Here is an 18,122-nt window from a genome sequence, read left to right as displayed (position 1 = left end):
GCTCCCCATGGTCCTGCCAGCTTGGAGGGGATCCCAGCATCCCTGGCAGAGCACAGCTTCCATGGGTCAGGCATTGCAGCCATCCTGTGAGAGCACAGTGCCACGGCAAACCCGTCCGCACTCTGCAGCCTGCCCTGCAGCAAGTCAAAGCACTGAACTACTGGCCCCGCACCTCTTGCTAGCCATCCTGCTCTATGCCAGTGCTGTGTTAGCCCTACAGCAGAGTAGCAGCTCTTGCTGCAGACCCCTGAGTGAGAGCCGGAGACCACTGCCGTTCCTCACTCTGCAACCAGCCACATCCAAAGAGAGGAGCACGGCCCCAGCTCAACCTCAAGTCACCCCAGCTCTGCACCGGACTGAGCCACAACAACTCCTGGAGACAAGTTCAACCAGGCTGTAATTGCAAGAAAAGGATGGCACGAACGGCTCTGTGCCCTCCCAGAGGAGTCCTGGTGCTCCTGGGAAGGGATGGCTGGCAAAGAGAGTGGATGCCAGGCCCCGCAGAGCTGCTGTCCGTGCAGGAGTCCAGGTGCCGTCACCATCAGCTGGTACAAATGCTGTTGATGGAGGCCACGGCCGGGTCAACCAGCCCCAGCTCCTCCTGTTCATTGACACAGAGCTGGTACCCGCAGCCCTTGCGCCGGGGCAGCGGCCCCAGGCGCCTGCTGGGCTTGGCACGGGGCGGCAGCAAGAAGCCGACGCTGCCGGCGATGAGCAGGTGCCAGATGCTGTGGATGTAGAAGTAGTTCTCCTCCGTCTCCACGAAGGCATAGAGCAGCACGGCGGCCGCCGCGATCAGTGCTCCCGGGCACAGGTAGAACGCCCAGCGCTTCCAGGTCGGTGGGTAGCAGTGTCGGCGCCGGATGGTGCGGGCTGTCTGCGATGGACAAAGGGAGGGATGGGAGAGGGATAGGCACAGCCACTGTGCCACATCCCACAGTGCTCAAGGAGTGGAGTTTATGGAGGGATTGGTGCTGGCAAGGGAGTGGGGCTGGACATCTGGGCAGGATGCTGAGCACAGCCAGGGTGGGGACATAAGAGGACGGGGACAGTGTCTCCTTACCCATGCGACAGCCATGATCCCCAAGGCAAAAAGGCTGGGCCCTAGCAGGTTCCAGAGCCCATGGCGGTCCATCTGCAGAGCCATGGAGAGCAGCATGGCCCCCAGCAGGTACAGCACCTGTGGGGCAGCAGGGCACCCATCAGGATGGGTCCCCTCCAGCCCACCTCGCGCTACCGGTCCCCACACTAGCCTGCTTGACCACGGGCTGGAGCCGGGCCATGGCGATGACGGTGACCCAGACAGACATGAGGGAGCCCAGGAAGTCACAGAATTGCAGCACATCATACTCCATGATGCAGAACACCACGATACCGGGCTGGTCACAAGCATGGTAAAACTGGTGTAGAGGGGAAGGGGTGTGAGAGCTGTCCCACACGACCCCAGCCCCTTGCCTGTCCCCATGGCCACCCCACTCCATGCTCACAGTGGAGAAGAACATGGTGAAGATGTAGACAGCAGCTTCCAGGAGGTAGTGGCTGCGGACAGCGATGGCCACGGGAGGCACGAACATGACATTGCTGAGGCACAGCAACAGCGTGGAGAGGAGCTGGAAGCCATAGGAGAAAGCCTCGGAGTTGTCTGTGCAGCCCCAGCCATTCCAGCCTGTGGCCAGAGAGAGCTGCGTTCAGCCCTGCAGCACTTGCAGGGGCTGGGGAGGGAGCGGGGAAGCCTCTTCCCAGAGCCCTGTGGAGAGCTGGTGTGGGAGCACTAATGGGGGGCAATGGGCACTATGGGTGCCCGGGGCAGCTCTCACCAGCTTTGCACTCGCAGGCAGCATACAGGTAGTTGTTGGTGCGCAGCAGCTTGCACTGGCCGTAGATGCCACAGTCGTTGATGCAGGGCGAGAGGTAGGTGCGCAGGTACACCTCAGCTGTCACGTTGGTGCAGGGCTCAAACCTAAAGTGCAGGAGAAGGGGGTCAGCACTCACCCTCCACCCCCTGAGCAGCTCCTGCCTCCTACAGAGGCAACCATTGCACCCACACTTGGCAGATGATGGGACACTAAGGGAAATGAGCTGCTTTGGTGAACCTGTGAGGGTGCTGAGGCGCTGGCACAGGGTGCCCAGAGAAGCTGTGGCTGCCCCATCCCTGGCAGTGTTCAAGGCCAGGTTGGACACAGGGGCTTGCAGCAACCTGCTCTAGTGGAAGGTGTCCCTGCCCATGGCAGGGGTTGGAACTGGATGAGCTTTAAGGTCCCTTTGAACCCAAACCGTTCTGTGATTCCACCCTGTGTACCAAGCTGGGCAAGCAGGAGGAACATGATCATGCTTAGACTCACTTTTCCTTTATCAACACACTCAGCTGGCTCCTTTTCATTTGTATTTTGCTGTGCAAACAGCATGCCCTGCAATGCCTGCCTGTCACTATGCGACTACGAGGAGGACCAAATGCAACTGGCAAATCGGCATGAACTACAAACATAGCAGAAGAGTCAGAGCAGGCACCCCACTGCCCGCTCTGCCCATGCACAGGGCTGTGGGCAGTTCCAGCATGCAGGAGCACAGACATCCCACATCCCAACAACACACACTGACCGCTGCCTGCACACACATAGGCACCCCAACATGCACAAACATGCACACAGTGCTGTCTGCACACGTGTGGGATGCATGTGTCTGTCCATGCATGTGCTCACACAGTCAAATCTGCACACTGTGTACATAGAACATACGCATCCCTGTCTGCTTGCACAAACCTGAGCTCACACAGAGCTGTCTGCACATATGCACCCAAACATTCATGCAATGCTGTCTGCATACATGCACCAAACACGCATGCAGCACCATCCCCGTGCATCAAACACCCTATGCTGTGTAAATGCATTCACAGAACATGCACACAGAACCGTTTGCATGGCACAGACCCCACATCACTCTTGCACGTACAGACACAAGTGCACAACAGCCCCCCTTCTCCACAGGGTTCTGAGGCAGACACCCATGCCAGGAGCACGGTGTCATACCCCAGACACAGAACCGGTCCTTGGAGATGCTGAGCAGAGCAGGGGGGCAGCAGCTGCACAGCCAAGCATCCCCATCCTCACGGTGACAGCCCCGTCCCCTCCCATGCATGGGTACAGATGGGCACTGCCGGAGACGGGCAGGCACCAACAGATGCACGGCGTTCACAAGCTGACAGGCGCTTCCTAACCGCAAGACAGAGGGAAGAGCCGCGGGGACCACAGATGGTCAGACAGGCACAAGATAGAGCCATCCGTGCCCACGCAGGCACTCACACGGTGACACACAGCCCCCAACCCAACACGTGAGCGGTGACACGCAGTGCAGGGGGCCTGCAGGCCTATGGACCCACGGCGCTCATGGATGAAGATCGTGGGTAGGACACCCCCTCTGCGTGTGCAGGGAGGGGACAGGCAGGGGCTCTTACCCGTGCTCCGTGGCACAGAGCGAGCGCAGGCTCAGGTACCAGCTGCCTGTCTGGGGGTAGGGGATCCGCAGGCGGCTGAGGCTGGCTGTGGCATTGACAGAGAGCAGGAAGCCTGCCAGGGACTCTGTGGACCAAGAGAGCTCCATGTGAGCAGGGCTGGGGCAACCCTTCCCCATGGGGAGAGCTGGGACAGGGACAGAGCACCCCAGGGACAGATGCCCCCATGGTTTCTGCCATCTCCCACCCAGTCTCTTGCCGGACATACGGAGGGCAAGAGACCCCCACATCCATGGCAGGATGGACGTGCACAGCTCAGCCTACCTGTCTCACAGGTCACTGAGGTGTTATCACTGGACGTCAGTGGGACTTCATGGTTCAGACACCCAAACACTGTCACGTTCTCACCACACAGGGAGCTCTGCGAGCAGAGGAGGAGATGGCCCTAAACCATGGCCTGTGGGGGATGTGCTCTGATCTGACATCACCCACATAATAGCACACAACCTATCAGTGCCCTAACCTAACTGCCATCACTCAAGAACACCCCAAATCCAAGCTATCGCTCTGCTCTTCAGCACTCTCATCTGTGCTTCAGCATCCAAAAGCTCCCAAACCCATAACCCAAGAGCACCCAAATCCCATTCCTTTCCCTACTGCAGCCTTGACATCACCCATCTCCCAGCCTGTTCCCATCTCAAGCTGCCCTGCCCCATCCAGGGCTCAGCATGGCCATCTCACCACGTTGAGCCGCAGCTCCAGGTTGAGCACCCCACCACTGTCCAGCACCGGCAGGAGGTTGATGACAAAGACAGCAGGGCGGTCAGGCGGCACCGACACGTTGGGTCCAAAGAAGATGTAGAAGTGGACGGAGAAGGTGTCCAGCTCATTGCGCAGCGTGGGGCGGATGGGCCAGCACCGCTCACTGGCGGGTGAGGTGATGGGGACCGGGTACTTTGTGCCGTTGGGGCTGGTGGGTGGAGGGCTGTCACCCAGCGCCATCCCGCCCGCAGAGCCGAAGGAGTGGGGCATGTTCATGGAAGCACTGGAGGGCAGGAAGGGTGGCCGGGCCAGGCTGGGTTGGGAACAGTCTGTGGGGCAAAGAGCTGTCAGCCCAGGCACTGCACAGCTCCTCCAGCCCTTCCTTAGTTCTCACCCCCACGTCTTGCCCATCACACGCTTCCATGTGGAACCCAGCCCCAACACCTCCCAGGGTCCTCATCCCAGAAGGGCTGTGTATAACCCTGTACCCAGCTGGGCCCAGATCCTTTACCCCCACAGCAGTCACCCAAGCAGATACAAGACCATGACCCCTACCCACACCTTCCCATGTACCCTCACCTGTGAGCTGCACGGTGACCTGGAAGGAGATGGTGCCTGGCACCCCAGGGTGTTTCTCCACTAGCACATAGTACCAGTGCTGCCAGAAGGGCAGGTCCAGTGCCAGCTGGCAGGGATCGTGCTCCCGGCAGTCCAGTGCTGTGGAGTTGTGCAGAGGGGGAGCCTTGGCCCTCACACGCAGCCAGAGCGGGCAGCCCTCGGCCCCACGGCACCGCAGCACCTCCACCAGCACTCGTGACGTGTAGCTTGGCACAAACACCCTGCAGGAAAACACTGTCAGGTCCTGCTGTTCAGCATGGACCAGCGGGGCTGGGGAGCCCAGGCAGAGGGATGGAGCACCCTCAGCCCCCCAACCTGGGGGTGTCCCCTCCTTAGGAGAAGCCTCTTGCACTCACTTGTAGAGGCAGGAGCGATTGTGGGGAGCCATGCTCTGCTCAGTGACATAACCGGGGTACAGCACGGCGATGTTCACCAAGCGCTGCACGATAAGTTGTGGCTGGAAGAGGTACTGGCACTCCTCGTAGAGTCCCTGCACCAACAGGACAGTCAGCGTGGGGAAGGGGACACGGGGCACTGTCCCCACTTGGGACATCTGCCCTGGGCACTGCCAGCCCAGAACAGCCAGATCCCAGCAGAGCCCTGCAGCAAGCTCTGTCACCCCATGCTAACCCCAAAGCCCTTCACCTTGACAGAGATCTTGCCCTCATCTTTGGGCAGATGAGCAGCCAGGAACCAGTCCCCGGGCAGTGGGCTGGTGACATTGAAAACCCCCGTGGTGCGGTTGGGTAGGGTCCAGGTGAGGGTCAGTGCAAAGGAGCCAGGGACGGCCGTGTCCCTGGGGAAGTGCGTGTGCAGGGGATTAATGACGGAGGGAGCCCCTGAGCGGAAGTACCTGCAGGAGAGACAGCAGTTAGCAGGGCGCAGGCTGGGCATCACAGCAGGGCGAACATGCCCTTCATGTTGGGGGTCTATCTTTCATGCTATTAGAAAGCTCAAAGACAACATGGAAGGCCATTTGTAAGCTGAGACCGTGTAGTGAGCCTTAGTGACACGGTTTAGTGGTGGACTTGGCAGTCCTGAGGTGATGATTGAACTTGATCCTCTTGTAGAACCAACTAAGTCTTTTCCAGCCTAGCTGATTCTATGACTTTGCTGGAGACTGTGAGGTTCCCTGGGTGGGTGTTTAACAAAACTGTTCATCTATGGGGCTCACAAAGGAGTGGAGCCTGCAAGAGTGGAAGATGAATCATGGGCATGTGTTTATGCATGCATGAGTACTCCTCTGCATCTATGCGCATGTGTATACATATACATACGTGTGCACATGCAAGTAAGAAGCAGACAAGAGATGGCAGGCTCCAGGGAAAAGCCTGGCAGAGGACAGCAGAGGCAGGCAGGAAGAAAACAGACAGAGCAGGCTGCTTACTCACACGGTGATGCTACGGTCTGGGCATTGATCCCCAAAGGTGCCACCCTGCTCCTTGAAGGTGATGAGGTTCCAGACAGCGATGACTGTGTCCTCAGGGATGTGGAAGTGGAAGAGCTCAATGCTGGCAAAGGAGCGGAAGGGGCTCAGCTTGCGTGGTGTGCGGGTGAAGTAGTCAGTCACAAAGAGCCCATCTGTAGAGGAAACCCAACAGACTCTCAGCAGGGTGGAGAACTAGGGGAAGGGAGGAGCACCATGTCTCCCAAACCAGGCTCTGAACATGTCCCAGAACCATGAGGCAGGAAGGGATGGTGGTGTGCCATTTCAGTGAGTCCTTAGGGCTGATGTCAGCTGTGCCCAGCTGCATCTCCAGCCCTGGCACAGTTTGCACCGCGCCTGATTCAGCATTGCCTCAAGCCCAGTTCCCCAAGCTGTGGGCACTCATCTTCTGGAGCCTGAGGAACCTTTGGCCTTGGCTGCTCACACTCAGCCTAGGTGCAGCCCACCTCTTTCAACTCATCACCCTCTTCAGCGGGGATCTGCTCCCTGCATTTAACCTGTAATAAAGAGCTGTTCCTCATAGCTCCAGTCCTGCCCAACAGGTCAGCTCCCCCAGATTTCCCCTCCTTCTCTGCTGCCGATGAGGATCAGCACAGAGCCCATCATAAACCACAGAGTCCTACCCTAGAGCTACGAGACGAAGGAGTGAGCGGCGCACTTCCTGCAGAGCCTCCCAGCTCTCCCATGGTTTGTGGAGGAGGAATGGTGCACATATGTGTGCACATATGCACACGTGGGTGCTGTCCGCGTGCGCGGCGATGTGGAGGCGTGCACGCCCACAAGCATGGGTGCGCGATGCTGAGCACAGCCCCATGCCTGCAAGACACTTCCTGCAAGCCCACAGCACTCACTGGGACCACCTCCCCTTGCCCAACTGCCTGACAGTTTGATTTCAAGGGTTCTACAGGACCCCAGCAGCAGAGGGGCAGTGGATTCCTTGCCACAATAGAGGCAAGGGAGACCCGGTCTCCAGACAGCAGATGCAACTTCACCGTACCATTGCCACACTTCCCCAGTGCCTGGGAGACCCATCCATTATACCCCAGAGATGTACCCAGGATGAAATGCACCTCCGCGCAAGCTGCCAGCAAGTGGAATGCCAACAGAGGATGGGCTGGGAGAAGGCATGTGCCAAGAAGGAGTTGTCCAGCGGGGGGTGGGATAGCAGGCAAGAAGGGCTGGTTTGCACAGCATGAACCTGCCTGGGAGTGCCTGCATGTGCTTGCGTGCACATGTGTTTTTGCTGTGTGTGTGCAGCCCCAGCCGGCTGTACACTGACATGCATCTGCTCCCTTGCCTGGAACAAAGGCAGCTCACCCTCCCCTTCGCTTCCAGACAACACAAGCCAGGCATGAAATACCTGTCCCAGTGCAAGAGCATCTGATCCCAATTTCCTCACCATGAACCAACAAGACACCCCGAAGCTCCCCTCCCCAAGTGCAGACAGTGACCTGGCAAGGGACCCAAGGGAACATGGGGTGTTGAACGCAACTCTAGGAGGTGCCATACGGGGAACCACTTGGAGCTTCCCAGTCCCTGGGCAGTTTCCTCCATGTCCACTTGCACAGGGCAAACAGTGAGGAGGCAGCTGCAGGTCAGTCTGAAACCCAGCAGCCTCACGACAAGAGCACGGGACCGTTGCTGGAGGACGGAGAGGAATTTCCTAGCTATGGGAGGGGGAAGAAGGAAGAAAGCAAGCGCCCTTCTGACGGGGTGGAAGCCGCGGGACCGCAATCGCAGGTCGCGACCGGCAGTCAGCACCTCCGCCAGCTCTGGGTCAGGCGGTCAGCACCACGGACAGCTTCGGGCGCGATCGGTCAGCAGCGCGGACAGCTCCGTGTTGGGGCGGCTCAGGGTCTGGGGGGTCAGCACCGATGGCCGCTCGGGGTGTAGGGCGTTCAGCACCGCGGACAGCCCCCGATCGGGTGCTCAGCACCGCGGACAGGTCCCGCCGCTGCCCCACCGGCTGTGTCCTCCCCTCTTGGGGATGCCCCCTACAATCTCCTGGGTACCCCTCCACATGCCCTTCACCAAGCCAGCTACCCCTGCCCCACAGCACCCTCACCTTTGCATAGTTCCACCAGTGAAATCCCCCTCAACCTTGTTACGCACACAACCCCCTCTCTGTCCATCCCCGCTGCCCCACCGCAAGCACACGGCTCTCTGCCCTCCACCTGCAGTCCCCCGGGCCCACGTCCCACGCACATGAACCATCCCCTGGCTGTTCCGCAGCATGTGTACTGCCTGTGTCCTGCTGGCACGCACATCTCTGTGCCTCACCGCACAGTTATCACCAAGCCCCACCGCTCGGGCATCCCAAGCCCTACAACATGCTTGTCGTCGTGCCCCACACCATGGACATCCTCACTCCCCCATTGCATTGGCGTCTGGTACCCTTTGCACATACATCCTCATGCCCCGTTATGCAAACACCCCACAACACACGCACTTCTGTGTCCCATCGCACCCACGTTGTGCTCTCTTGCTCCACGTCCCTGACCCACGTACCCCACCTCCTGCCCCATCTCACACATGCTCCACGCACAACCAGGCTCACCTCTGTGCCCTGTTGCTTACGTGCCCCGATCCCCACTCCATGTGCACCGCATTCATCCCCCCTTGCACCGAGCCACCATGTCCCACTGCACGTACATCCCACACTCCCTAGAGCCAGCTGCACCCCACTCCCTGCCCCCAGCCCCGCTGCGTGCACCCCCAACATCCCACCCCTCCCGTACCCCATCATTCCCATCACGAGCTCGCTCCCCCTGCCCCCCCCCCCACCACCACGCACCCCACAGCGCGCTCCTCCATCCGTCCCGTACCTCCCTCCCCAGACCCCCGGTGCCCCCCCCACCCCCCCAGCCCGCTGCCCGGCCGCGGGTCTCACCGGCGGGGCCCGGCGGGAGGAGGAGCGGCAGGAGGAGGAGCAGCAGCGCGGGCTGGAGCCGCTGCCCGCCGCCGGACCGGACCATGCCGCCGCCACGGCTGCCGCGGGGCGCGCGCCCACAGCAGCCCCGCCGCGCACCGGCGGCCATGACGTCACCCGCCTCGCCCCGCCCCCTCCCGCCACCATTGGCTCCCACCAGCGTCACTCGACAGAGGCAAGGCCCCGCCCACTCCCCTCGGGAGCTGCCACCCACATCCCGCCCCCCCCCATCATGCCGCTGGTCGGGGCAATGGGGATAGGGACAATGAATGGGGACAGGGACATGGGGCTGGGGACAGGGAGAGACTGGAGACAGGAATACGGGGCTGGGGGAAGGACGTGGGGGTAGGAGGAGGGTAATGTATGGGGGCACGGATATGGGGCTGGGGGGGAGACAATGAAAGGCAACAGGGACATGGTGCTGGGGACAGAGATACGGGGCTGAGGACAGGGACAATGAATGGGGACAGGGATATGGGGCTGGGAAGAAGGACTTAGGGCTAGGAGGGGGATAATGAATGGCAGCAGGGATATGGGGCTGGGGACAGGGACAATGAGTAGGAACAGGGATAAGAGCCTGGGGACAGAGACAAGAAGAAGGAACAGGGATATGGGGCCGGGGACAGGAACAATGAATGGGGACAGGGACATGGGGTTGGGGAGAAGGACATGGGGCTGGGAAGGGGAACAATGAATGGGAACAGGGGTATGGCGCTGGGGAGGAGGACAATGAATGGGAACAGGGACTTGGGGCTGGGGACAGTGGTAGGGAGTTGGGAACAGAAAGAATGAAGGAGGACAGGGATATCAGGCTGAGGTCAGGGACAATGAATGGGAAGAGGGTTAGGGGGTTGGGGGCCAGGACAGTGAGTGGGAAGAGGGAAATGGGGCTGGGGAGAAGGAAACAGGCTGGGGACAGGGATAAGGGACTGAAGGGAGAGAGACAAGGGAGCTGAGGTATGCACTGGGGCTGGGGAATAGGGCAAAACCTGAGGTCCAGGACACAGGGCCAGGGGCCAGGGGACATGGAGTCAGGTTGTAGGTGGGCATAGGACCAAAGGACACAGCTGAAAGTGGCTGTGGGGCTGCGACACGGGGGTCAAGTGGGCTAAAATGCTGGTGTCAAACAGGGCAACTTGTGTAGAGGAGCTGGGAGGCAGCAAAGGCTATCTATGGGGCTGAAAGGGCTACTTGTGAGGCTGTGATGTGGGTTGGGTGGTCTTCTAGTGGAGGCTACAACCTTACTATAATAAATTATATCATTGATCTTACAGAGGAGCCTGAGAGGGGCTCTAAATGCGGGGATGAGAGCATCCTGACCTGAACCGGCCTCATCGCACTTCCCAAACTCCCCTGACATCGGTCTCATCCTCCCCTGACAACACCGGCAAGTGACCCATGGTGTGCACAGCCCCACTTCGGATCACTCCCATCCCTCTCCCCTCCTCTCCGCGGAGCGCCCCGGGTGCTGTACAGGACCGGCCAACCCCAGGGGGTCTATCCCGACAGCCCCGTGCCCCCCGTCGGGCACTGCTGGGGTCCCACAGGTCCGGAGCACCCGTGGGAAGGGGACCGGCAGCCGCTGCCCCCCGAAAAGCAGCAGGGTCCCACCGGGACACACCCGTGAGCGGCACGGGCGAGTGTGTGTGCCCGCGGGGGCCCTGGGGCACCCCGCACCGGTGGCCCCGCAGTGCCGGTGCCTCTCTTCCCCCCTCCCGCTCCCTTCCCGGTCCCACCGGCGCGGCGCGTTTTCTTCCTCCGGCCGCCAGGGGGCGGTAGAGCTCCGAGTGGCGCTGCCGCCGGCTCCGCTCCGCTCCCTTTCTCTTCCCGGGTGCTGATTGGTGATCGCCGACGGCAGCGAGCCGACGTGGTGACGTCACTTCCGCCAGTGGCGCTGGTTCCGTGTGGCCTAGAGGCGGGAATAGCAGCAGTTACCGGAGCCGGGATCCACCGGCTCAGGGCCCGCTCCCGTCGCAGACCCCCCCCCCCCGGTACCAGTGCGCCCCCCCGGGGATATGGAGTTCCCGGCCGCTCTCTTCCCCTTCCACTTCGGATCAGGCCCCCCCCGGCAGGAGGGGGGCCTCGCTCCGGCCGCTGGCTGGGGCGAACGCGGGCAGGTGCTGGATGCCGGTCGAGGCCGCCGTCAGGTAAGTCCGCGGCGCGGCCCCCCCTGCCCGGGCCCGGGGGGGGTTTGGGTCGCGCCGGGGACGCCCACACTCCCCGCCGCTTCTCCCTGCAGGCCGAGCCGGTGTTCGTGCCACGCCGCGGTGGGATGGGCGAGAGCTGGGACCCCGCCGACGCCGCCGCCGTGCCTTGCCTGCCTCCTAACGCGAGTGAGGGCCTAGGGAGGGGTGCGCTGCCCGGGGCGGTGGGGGGCATATCCCATTCACCTTCAAACGCGCGGCTCGGGATCCCACCCGGGCACCGGGGGCTTTAGCAGCTCCCTCCGGGGATGTTTTGCACAGGAGGGAGTGGGAATGGATGAGCCATTCCCCCACATGCTGCAGTGTCATGCCAGTACCGGCCCCTTCCTTCTCCCCACAGGCTGCTCGGTCCCCTCAGTCACCCCTCAGGACATCCTCTACCGCGGCGTGCTGTACAGGAACATCCAGGAAGGCAAGTCTGGAGCCACACTGGACTTCACCAAGCAGGTAGGGCCTGGGGCACCATGTCCTGCAAGGACCTGGGGCAATGGCGTGGGATCCCTGCGCATCCTAACCCCTCCCTGTCCTTCTGTCACAGCTGAGCCATTTCTTTTTGGATCACCCAGAAGATGCATTTGGCTCCCTGGGGCAACTGCTACACGAGAACTTCTACTTGGGCCACTCCGTCCTGAGGGTCAGTGTCAATCCAGGGGTACAACCTGCTTCCGCACACACTCCTCATGCATCTGCCAGCCCAAACCTCTGTCCCCACAGAGACCGGCCCGGGCAAGCACCATCCGGATGACAGCCTTGATGGAGGAAATTCAGCGTCTAGAAGCCAGGCGGTAAGCATCAGAATCACAGAATGGTTTGGGTTGGAAAGGACCTTAAGATCATCACTTCCAGGACCCCTGCCATGGGCAGGAACACCTCACACTAGAGTAGGTTGCTCCAAGCCCTGTCCAACCTGGCCTTGAATGCTGCCAGGGATGGGGCTGCCACAGCTTCTCTGGGCACCCTGTGTCAGTGTTTCAGCACCGTCACAGTGAAAAACTTCTTCCTTATATCCAGCCTGAACTTCCCCTGTGTCAGTTTCAACCCATCAGCCCTTGTCCTACCACTACAGTTCCTAATGAAGAGTCCCTCTCCAGCTTCCTTGTAGGCCCCATTCTGATATTGGAAGGCTGCTATGAGTTCTGTATCCCATGCCCTGGCAAGGTCTGGGGGTGTCCTGCTCTCTCCCCCACTGACACTGTGTCCCCTGCAGTGGCTGCCCACAGAAGCACCTTGCCTTCCGCCTGCGCTACTTCTCCCACCTCTGCCGGGACTGGCTGTTTGAGGTGCCGCTGGTGCTGCTGGCAGACTGCGTGCATGAGGAACTGCTGCTGCAGTGGGCCAGCCTGCTCTTCGATGACAGCCCTACAGGGGGGGCGCTGGCCTGGCTGCCCCCCAAAGACACTGGGGAACGTGTGGGCTGCCTGGTGTACCCCAGAGGGCAGGCCATGAACCACCTCTGTATCCTTTCACATAAGGTGTCCCTCGGGTGGCAAAGGGGAGGGTTGTGTTGCACTGTCCTTAGCTGGCACCCCAGATTTCCAGGACATGGTGCTGGAGGGGCTACCCTGTGCCCAGGGCTCCCCTGCACGGTTTGAGCTGAATGGACGCATACGGCAAATAGCTGCTGCACGGGTGGATGGGGAAGGTGAGCCAGACCCATGATCCAAACCTCAGACAGGGCATGGGATAGAAGGGTGGCAGGGAGCCCCCAGGATGTTACCATCTCACATGTCCCGTTCCAGATTTCGTTGGTGTCCGCTCAGACTATCACTGTGGTGTTTGGAGGGTGTCAGGCAGGATGGGAGCAGCTCCCACCCCACTGCAGGTGATCCGCAGCAGCGTGCCTGCCTCCTGTCTCACTGTCAGGTAGGCAATGAGGGAAAGGAGCTCTGCAAGGAGGGGCTCTGCCACCTCTGCAGCCCTTACTGCCCCAGGAGATGCTCTCACCCCTGTGGTGATGCCATCCACACCATTCTGCAGCCCTCACCTCCCTGGGGAGCTGTCTGTCTGCACGCAGAGCGGAGCTGTCTACCTCTGGAGCGTTGAGAGAGGGTGAGAGGGAGCATTAAGGCATGGGAAGGGGGCTCATGCAGACCCCTGGTCTCAGAGGGCAGAGGGACCCAAGAAAGAGGGGCTCCTCATCACTGTCTTCTCCCCACAGGCTACAGCTGCTCCGACACGACCCCCAGACCATGTTTTTCCGGGACCACTCACCCTGGCGCTGGAGCGACTTCACTGCCCACCCGCGTGTGCTGAGCTGCGCCGACCGCACTGGACTGCAGTGCCTGGACGCCCGGGTGAGCACAGGGCATAGGGCTGGTGGTGGAAGGGGTGAGGGCTCCCCAGCCTGGGGTGCTGACAGACCCCACTGCTGCCACAGGTCCCCGAGAGGTGCCAGTTTGACTTGTTCAAGGTGGGTGAGGAAGCCAGCTGCCAGCGGGGTGAGCGTGTGGTGCTGCCGATGTACCTGGGCAAGGCTCATCCTTCCCAGCACCTTGTCACCACCCAGGTGAGTCCCATCACACCTCGGGGGGACACCCCAGGCAGGGGAGACTGCCACAACATATTAATGTGTGCCCCCCTAAGTCATGCCTCCCATCCTAGTTCTCTGTGTACGTGCTGGACGAGCGGTTGCCACTGGTGCCTGTGCTGAAGTGGGCACACATGATGAAGGACCCCCCTCTCTTTGCCCACCTGATACCGGGGGGCTCTGAGAGGAGCCATAAGTTGCTGCTTGGCACATCCAGCACCCAGGAGCTGTTACTGCTGCAATACCGGGGTGAGAGATGGGGCTTGGGGGTTACTGTGGGTGCTTATGTGCCCATGTCCCAGCATCTTCACTGCTGGGACAAGCTGTCATCCCCGCTGTATTTTTGTGTGTTGTTCCACAGGAGGCAGCCAGTCAGTCTGCCAGCTAGCAGGGCCTCCACAGAAGCTGTACAGCATCGCTGGCTGCCTGCAGCACCTACCTGCACAGCTCCCGCACAGACACCAGCTGCTCCAGCACCGCCTGAGCACCCCGGTTGCTGGTGAGAGCCCTGTGCCGACCTGGGGTGTGGGTCCTGGTGGGGAGGGATGTGGGGCTAGAGGGGGTAAGTGTAGCCCTGGGCAGGTAGTGGTTGAAAAAGCAAAAGCAAAGCCCTGTGCAAGAGGTTAATGACTGAGAAAAGGACATGGGGGGCAGCAGCGAGTATGCCCATGTGGGCTGGAGGCAGCCCATGCTGCTCGCCAGGCCCCAAGGCAATGTGTCCCCTGTCGCCACAGGTTTGGCTGCCACAGTGCAGAAGGATGGACCACAGGAGTCCATGCTGGTTTTCCAGCTCTCTCAGGCCGGGGATGTCTTCTGCCAGAGGCTGACTCACAAGGCAGCGCAGCCCCCTGCACCAGCCACGGTGGATGAGGCCACAACAGCCCCTGGCTCTTCCCCTCTCTTCGAGCCTCCAAGCAGCAGCATGACGGGCTTGGGCAATGAGGAGGAAGAGCAAACCTTATGCTTGTCCAATGTGGAAATGATTTTCAATGAGAAGGAGGAGGAAGAGGATGTGTTAAACACTCCAACAGCCCAGGATGATGCTGAACTGCCACAGGTTCCCTGTGCCAGCCCAGAGCCCTCACCAGCGGTGCCCAGCCCAGACACTGCCCTGCTGTACCGCCGCTGGCTGAGGGCCCTGTTCAAGAGCTACAAGGATCACCCCCAGCGCCCCTGGCCCCCTATCGTCGGCCAGAAGCGCATGTTCACCCGCAAAGAGCTGCAGACACCGGCAGCTCCCAGTGCCCTGCACGAACAGGCACGCCAGCGGCTGCGCCAAGCTATGCAAGAGGGGAGCCGCATCCAGCACTGGGACCTCACGGACCTCCAGACCCCCACCCCACCGCAGCCTCTGGAGGTGGAGGGAGATCCCGACCCCCTGAGCACCCGCCTAACAGCAGCCTGGTCCGGGGATTGGGGCCAGTGGTGGGAGGACAGGACGAGCTTCAAGGTGGCCCAGAGGCAGAGGGCGCTGCGGGAGCGGCGGCGGCTGCAGAAGCAAGCCCGGGGCAGGCTCAGCCTCTCGGCCAGCTTCACCTCGTCCCTTACCTACCAGTCCGAGCTGTCCGAGATGAGCGACCCCAGCCACCTGCCGCCCACCCCCGGGCTGTCAAAGCGCATCCAGCCGCCGCTGCCACCCGCCAGCTCCCCGGCACCGCCGGAGGACGGGCTGCTCTCCTCGCAGAGCCTGCGCTCCCGCGGCATCCCCAAGGAGCGGCGCAGGACGCTGCGGGCCTACCTCGGGGCATTGGACGAGCCGCCCGACGACGCCCCCGAGCCCCCCGGTAGCCAGGCCAGCCACGCCAGCCAGACCTGCATCCCGTCCTCACAGAGCCAGCTCTCCTCTGCGTCCCAGACCCGCCGCAAGCGGCAGCGCATGGGCTTCTGAGCCGCAATAAACACGGGCCGCACCGCTTCGCATTCCCGCGTCCTTGATCTTGGGGGGGGTGTGGGGGGTGCGTGCTATCGTGGTTTGGACACCCGCAGAGCTCCCGGCGGTGCCACACGTGTGTGCGGGCCCTTTAAGGCGCTGGGAAGGGGCGGGATTATGGGGGTGAGTGACGGGAGCGGGAGGCAATGGGGCGGTGGAGCGGGGCCTGCGCCGCGGCCATGGCGGCGCTGCTGGCGCGGGGGCTGGTGCGGGGCACGCTGCGTGCGGGGCAGGTGCGCGGGGGGATCGAACCGGACCGGGGGGGGGACGGGGGGGGACGGACACCGGAGGAGGGCGGGCGGGCGGGGAGCGGGGTATGGCCGGGCCCGAACGTGCGCTCCGCGCCGCCGCTGCTCACAGCCCGGGCAAGGTCCGCGGCGGGGGGGTCCGCACGGCTCCTTTGCGTGCCCCCGTGTTCCCGCACGCACACACACCCCAAACCCTATGGGTGTCAGCTCCGTGTGCGCCCCCATGGCGCTCCCACGGGTGTCACCTATGCGTGCACCCCCCATTACCCCGCCGTGCACCCCGTGTGACCCCCATCCGCGCTCCTGATCACCCCACCGTGCACCTCCCATCACCCCCATACCTACCCCTCGGTTACCTTTGCACGTGTGTTCCCCTCCCGTTCGGTCCCGTCCCCCCCCCAAACTTCGTTCCCCTCCCAGCAGCGGATCCGGTACCTGGTGACTCCCCACACCCCTTCCGTCTCCAGCGGATGCCCCCCCCCCTGAACGCGGGTCCAGTCCTCCCGTGACATCCCCTGGTTGTGCCCATCAGGTCCGTTACCCCGGCCCACCCCCGGCTCTAGGCCCGCCCTCCCCCCCCCCCGGTTCTGTCCGTCCGTCCCTTCCCATATCCCCGTGCCCCAGCCGAGGCTCCGGTTCCCCCCCCCGTAACCCCTCCGGTGTCCCCCCGGTGCAGCGCTGTGCGTCCGGCGGTCGGGGCGGGGAGGTGGACAAGGCACATCGGGCGGCGGCGGGCGGCGAGGATGCGGGGGGCCAGCCCACCATCTTCAGCAAGATCATCGCCCGCAGCGTGCCCGCCACCATCCTCTATGAGGACGACAAGGTAGCGGGGACCCCCGTCAGAGGCCCCATGGAGGAAGGGTGCAGCACCCATGGGAATGGGGCTCACCCTCCTTCCCCCCCCCCCCCCCCGACAGTGCTTGGTCTTCCGCGATGTGGCCCCCCAAGCCCCTGTCCACTTCCTGGTGATCCCCAAGCGCCCCATCCCTCGGATCAGCCGTGTGGGTCCCCAGGACACCGAGGTGAGGCCGGGGGGGGGGGTCCCCTGTCGACACTGGGGGGGACCCACACACACACATAGTGCTGACCCTCGTGCTGCCCGCTTCCCACCACAGCTCCTGGGGCACTTGCTGGTGGTGGCTGCTCGCACGGCACAGGCGGAGGGGCTGGCTGATGGGTACCGCCTCGGTGAGTTGGGGGTCCCATGGGGCTGGGGGTGTCCAAGGGGGTGTCCTGAGCCTCTGTCCTTCTCCCCACAGTGATCAATGACGGGAAGCATGGTGCTCAGTCTGTCTACCATCTACACATCCATGTGCTGGGGGGGCGGCAGCTGGGGTGGCCCCCTGGCTGAGCCCCCCCACACTATCTGCTGCTCCCCAGTAAAGCATCTCCTTGGTGGTGGCTTCATTGACTCTGTTTCAGGGTGGCTCTCAAGCATCACAGTAACAGGGACATGGGTGGAACTGGGTGCCTTGCTTATTGGAGGGGTGTCTGAGCTCCCCACATCCCAACCTGCCCACACTGGAGATGCTCTGGGACCCCCCAAGTTGGAGAAGGAGGCTTTTGGGGGGTGCCCACATCCCACAGACTAAAGGCCCATCGGGGGGTCGGGGTTCCCAAGCTGGGGAACGTCCCGTGCCCTGGGCTGCCCACCCAGCCCCACTGCCACAGCACAGCCCCAGCACCCCTGCGTGCCCCTCACCCTGCCTCTGGGTGACCCTTTGTGCACCACAATGCAAAACTCACTGCACACCTTACCCCGGACCCCCTGCGCTTGCAGCACTGTGTAAAACACATGGCACTGCGCACCCCAGACACCCTGTACTATTGCACTGTGCACAGCAGAGCTCTGTGTGCTCACTACTGTGCAAGACAGTGTTGCACGCCCCAGAGCCCTGTGCCTGCATTATGCTGTACACCCCAGACCCATTGCGCATGCACCCCTGTGCAAGTGCTGCACACCAGCCCCTCATGCATGCACCGCAATGCGAGGGTTGCATACCCCAGAC

General features: G+C 62.1%; 3 protein-coding genes across 5 annotated transcripts; 2 read left to right on the top strand and 1 right to left on the bottom strand.

Moving 5' to 3' along the window:
* Positions 1 to 378: 378 nt before the first annotated feature.
* Positions 379 to 9,310, bottom strand: TMEM8B (transmembrane protein 8B). Of its 2 annotated transcripts, none has more exons than XM_061362021.1 (13): positions 9,166 to 9,310; positions 6,220 to 6,409; positions 5,474 to 5,681; positions 5,185 to 5,318; positions 4,790 to 5,049; positions 4,190 to 4,539; positions 3,773 to 3,869; positions 3,452 to 3,575; positions 1,818 to 1,960; positions 1,488 to 1,666; positions 1,254 to 1,400; positions 1,064 to 1,180; positions 379 to 877 (listed from the first exon to the last, which is right to left on the bottom strand). In XM_061362021.1, the coding sequence occupies exons 1-13, from the start codon at positions 9,248 to 9,250 to the stop codon at positions 542 to 544; spliced, it is 2,370 nt and encodes a 789-aa protein (XP_061218005.1). In that variant the 5' UTR covers positions 9,251 to 9,310; the 3' UTR covers positions 379 to 541. The 2 variants fall into 2 exon arrangements, with proteins under 2 accessions (XP_061218005.1, XP_061218006.1); XM_061362022.1 differs by lacking the exon at positions 9,166 to 9,310 and adding an exon at positions 8,833 to 8,853 and having other exon boundaries at positions 6,216 to 6,409.
* A 1,884-nt stretch (positions 9,311 to 11,194) lies between these two features.
* On the top strand, positions 11,195 to 15,851 carry TAF1C (TATA-box binding protein associated factor, RNA polymerase I subunit C). 2 transcript variants are annotated; one of them, XM_061362018.1, is made up of 14 exons: positions 11,195 to 11,351; positions 11,444 to 11,537; positions 11,749 to 11,855; positions 11,947 to 12,042; positions 12,123 to 12,193; positions 12,616 to 12,863; positions 12,940 to 13,050; positions 13,148 to 13,271; positions 13,386 to 13,457; positions 13,567 to 13,702; positions 13,786 to 13,914; positions 14,010 to 14,184; positions 14,297 to 14,434; positions 14,670 to 15,851. In XM_061362018.1, the coding sequence occupies exons 1-14, from the start codon at positions 11,220 to 11,222 to the stop codon at positions 15,821 to 15,823; spliced, it is 2,787 nt and encodes a 928-aa protein (XP_061218002.1). In that variant the 5' UTR covers positions 11,195 to 11,219; the 3' UTR covers positions 15,824 to 15,851. The 2 variants fall into 2 exon arrangements, with proteins under 2 accessions (XP_061218002.1, XP_061218004.1); XM_061362020.1 differs by lacking the exon at positions 13,386 to 13,457.
* Positions 15,852 to 16,007: 156 nt separating this feature from the next.
* On the top strand, positions 16,008 to 17,524 carry HINT2 (histidine triad nucleotide binding protein 2). The gene is made up of 5 exons (XM_061362025.1): positions 16,008 to 16,098; positions 16,790 to 16,936; positions 17,031 to 17,135; positions 17,229 to 17,301; positions 17,373 to 17,524. The coding sequence occupies exons 1-5, from the start codon at positions 16,012 to 16,014 to the stop codon at positions 17,462 to 17,464; spliced, it is 504 nt and encodes a 167-aa protein (XP_061218009.1). The 5' UTR covers positions 16,008 to 16,011; the 3' UTR covers positions 17,465 to 17,524.
* The last annotated feature ends 598 nt before the right edge of the window (positions 17,525 to 18,122 follow it).

Source organism: Neopsephotus bourkii, unplaced genomic scaffold (assembly GCF_033783945.1).
Source record: "Neopsephotus bourkii isolate Nb327-2 ecotype Australia unplaced genomic scaffold, CSIRO-AGI_Nbou_v1 NB_1069, whole genome shotgun sequence".
Taxonomy (NCBI): Eukaryota; Metazoa; Chordata; class Aves; order Psittaciformes; family Psittacidae; genus Neopsephotus; species Neopsephotus bourkii.
Note: the sequence above shows the minus strand (reverse complement) of the source record. Positions and strands in the feature narration are given on the sequence as shown.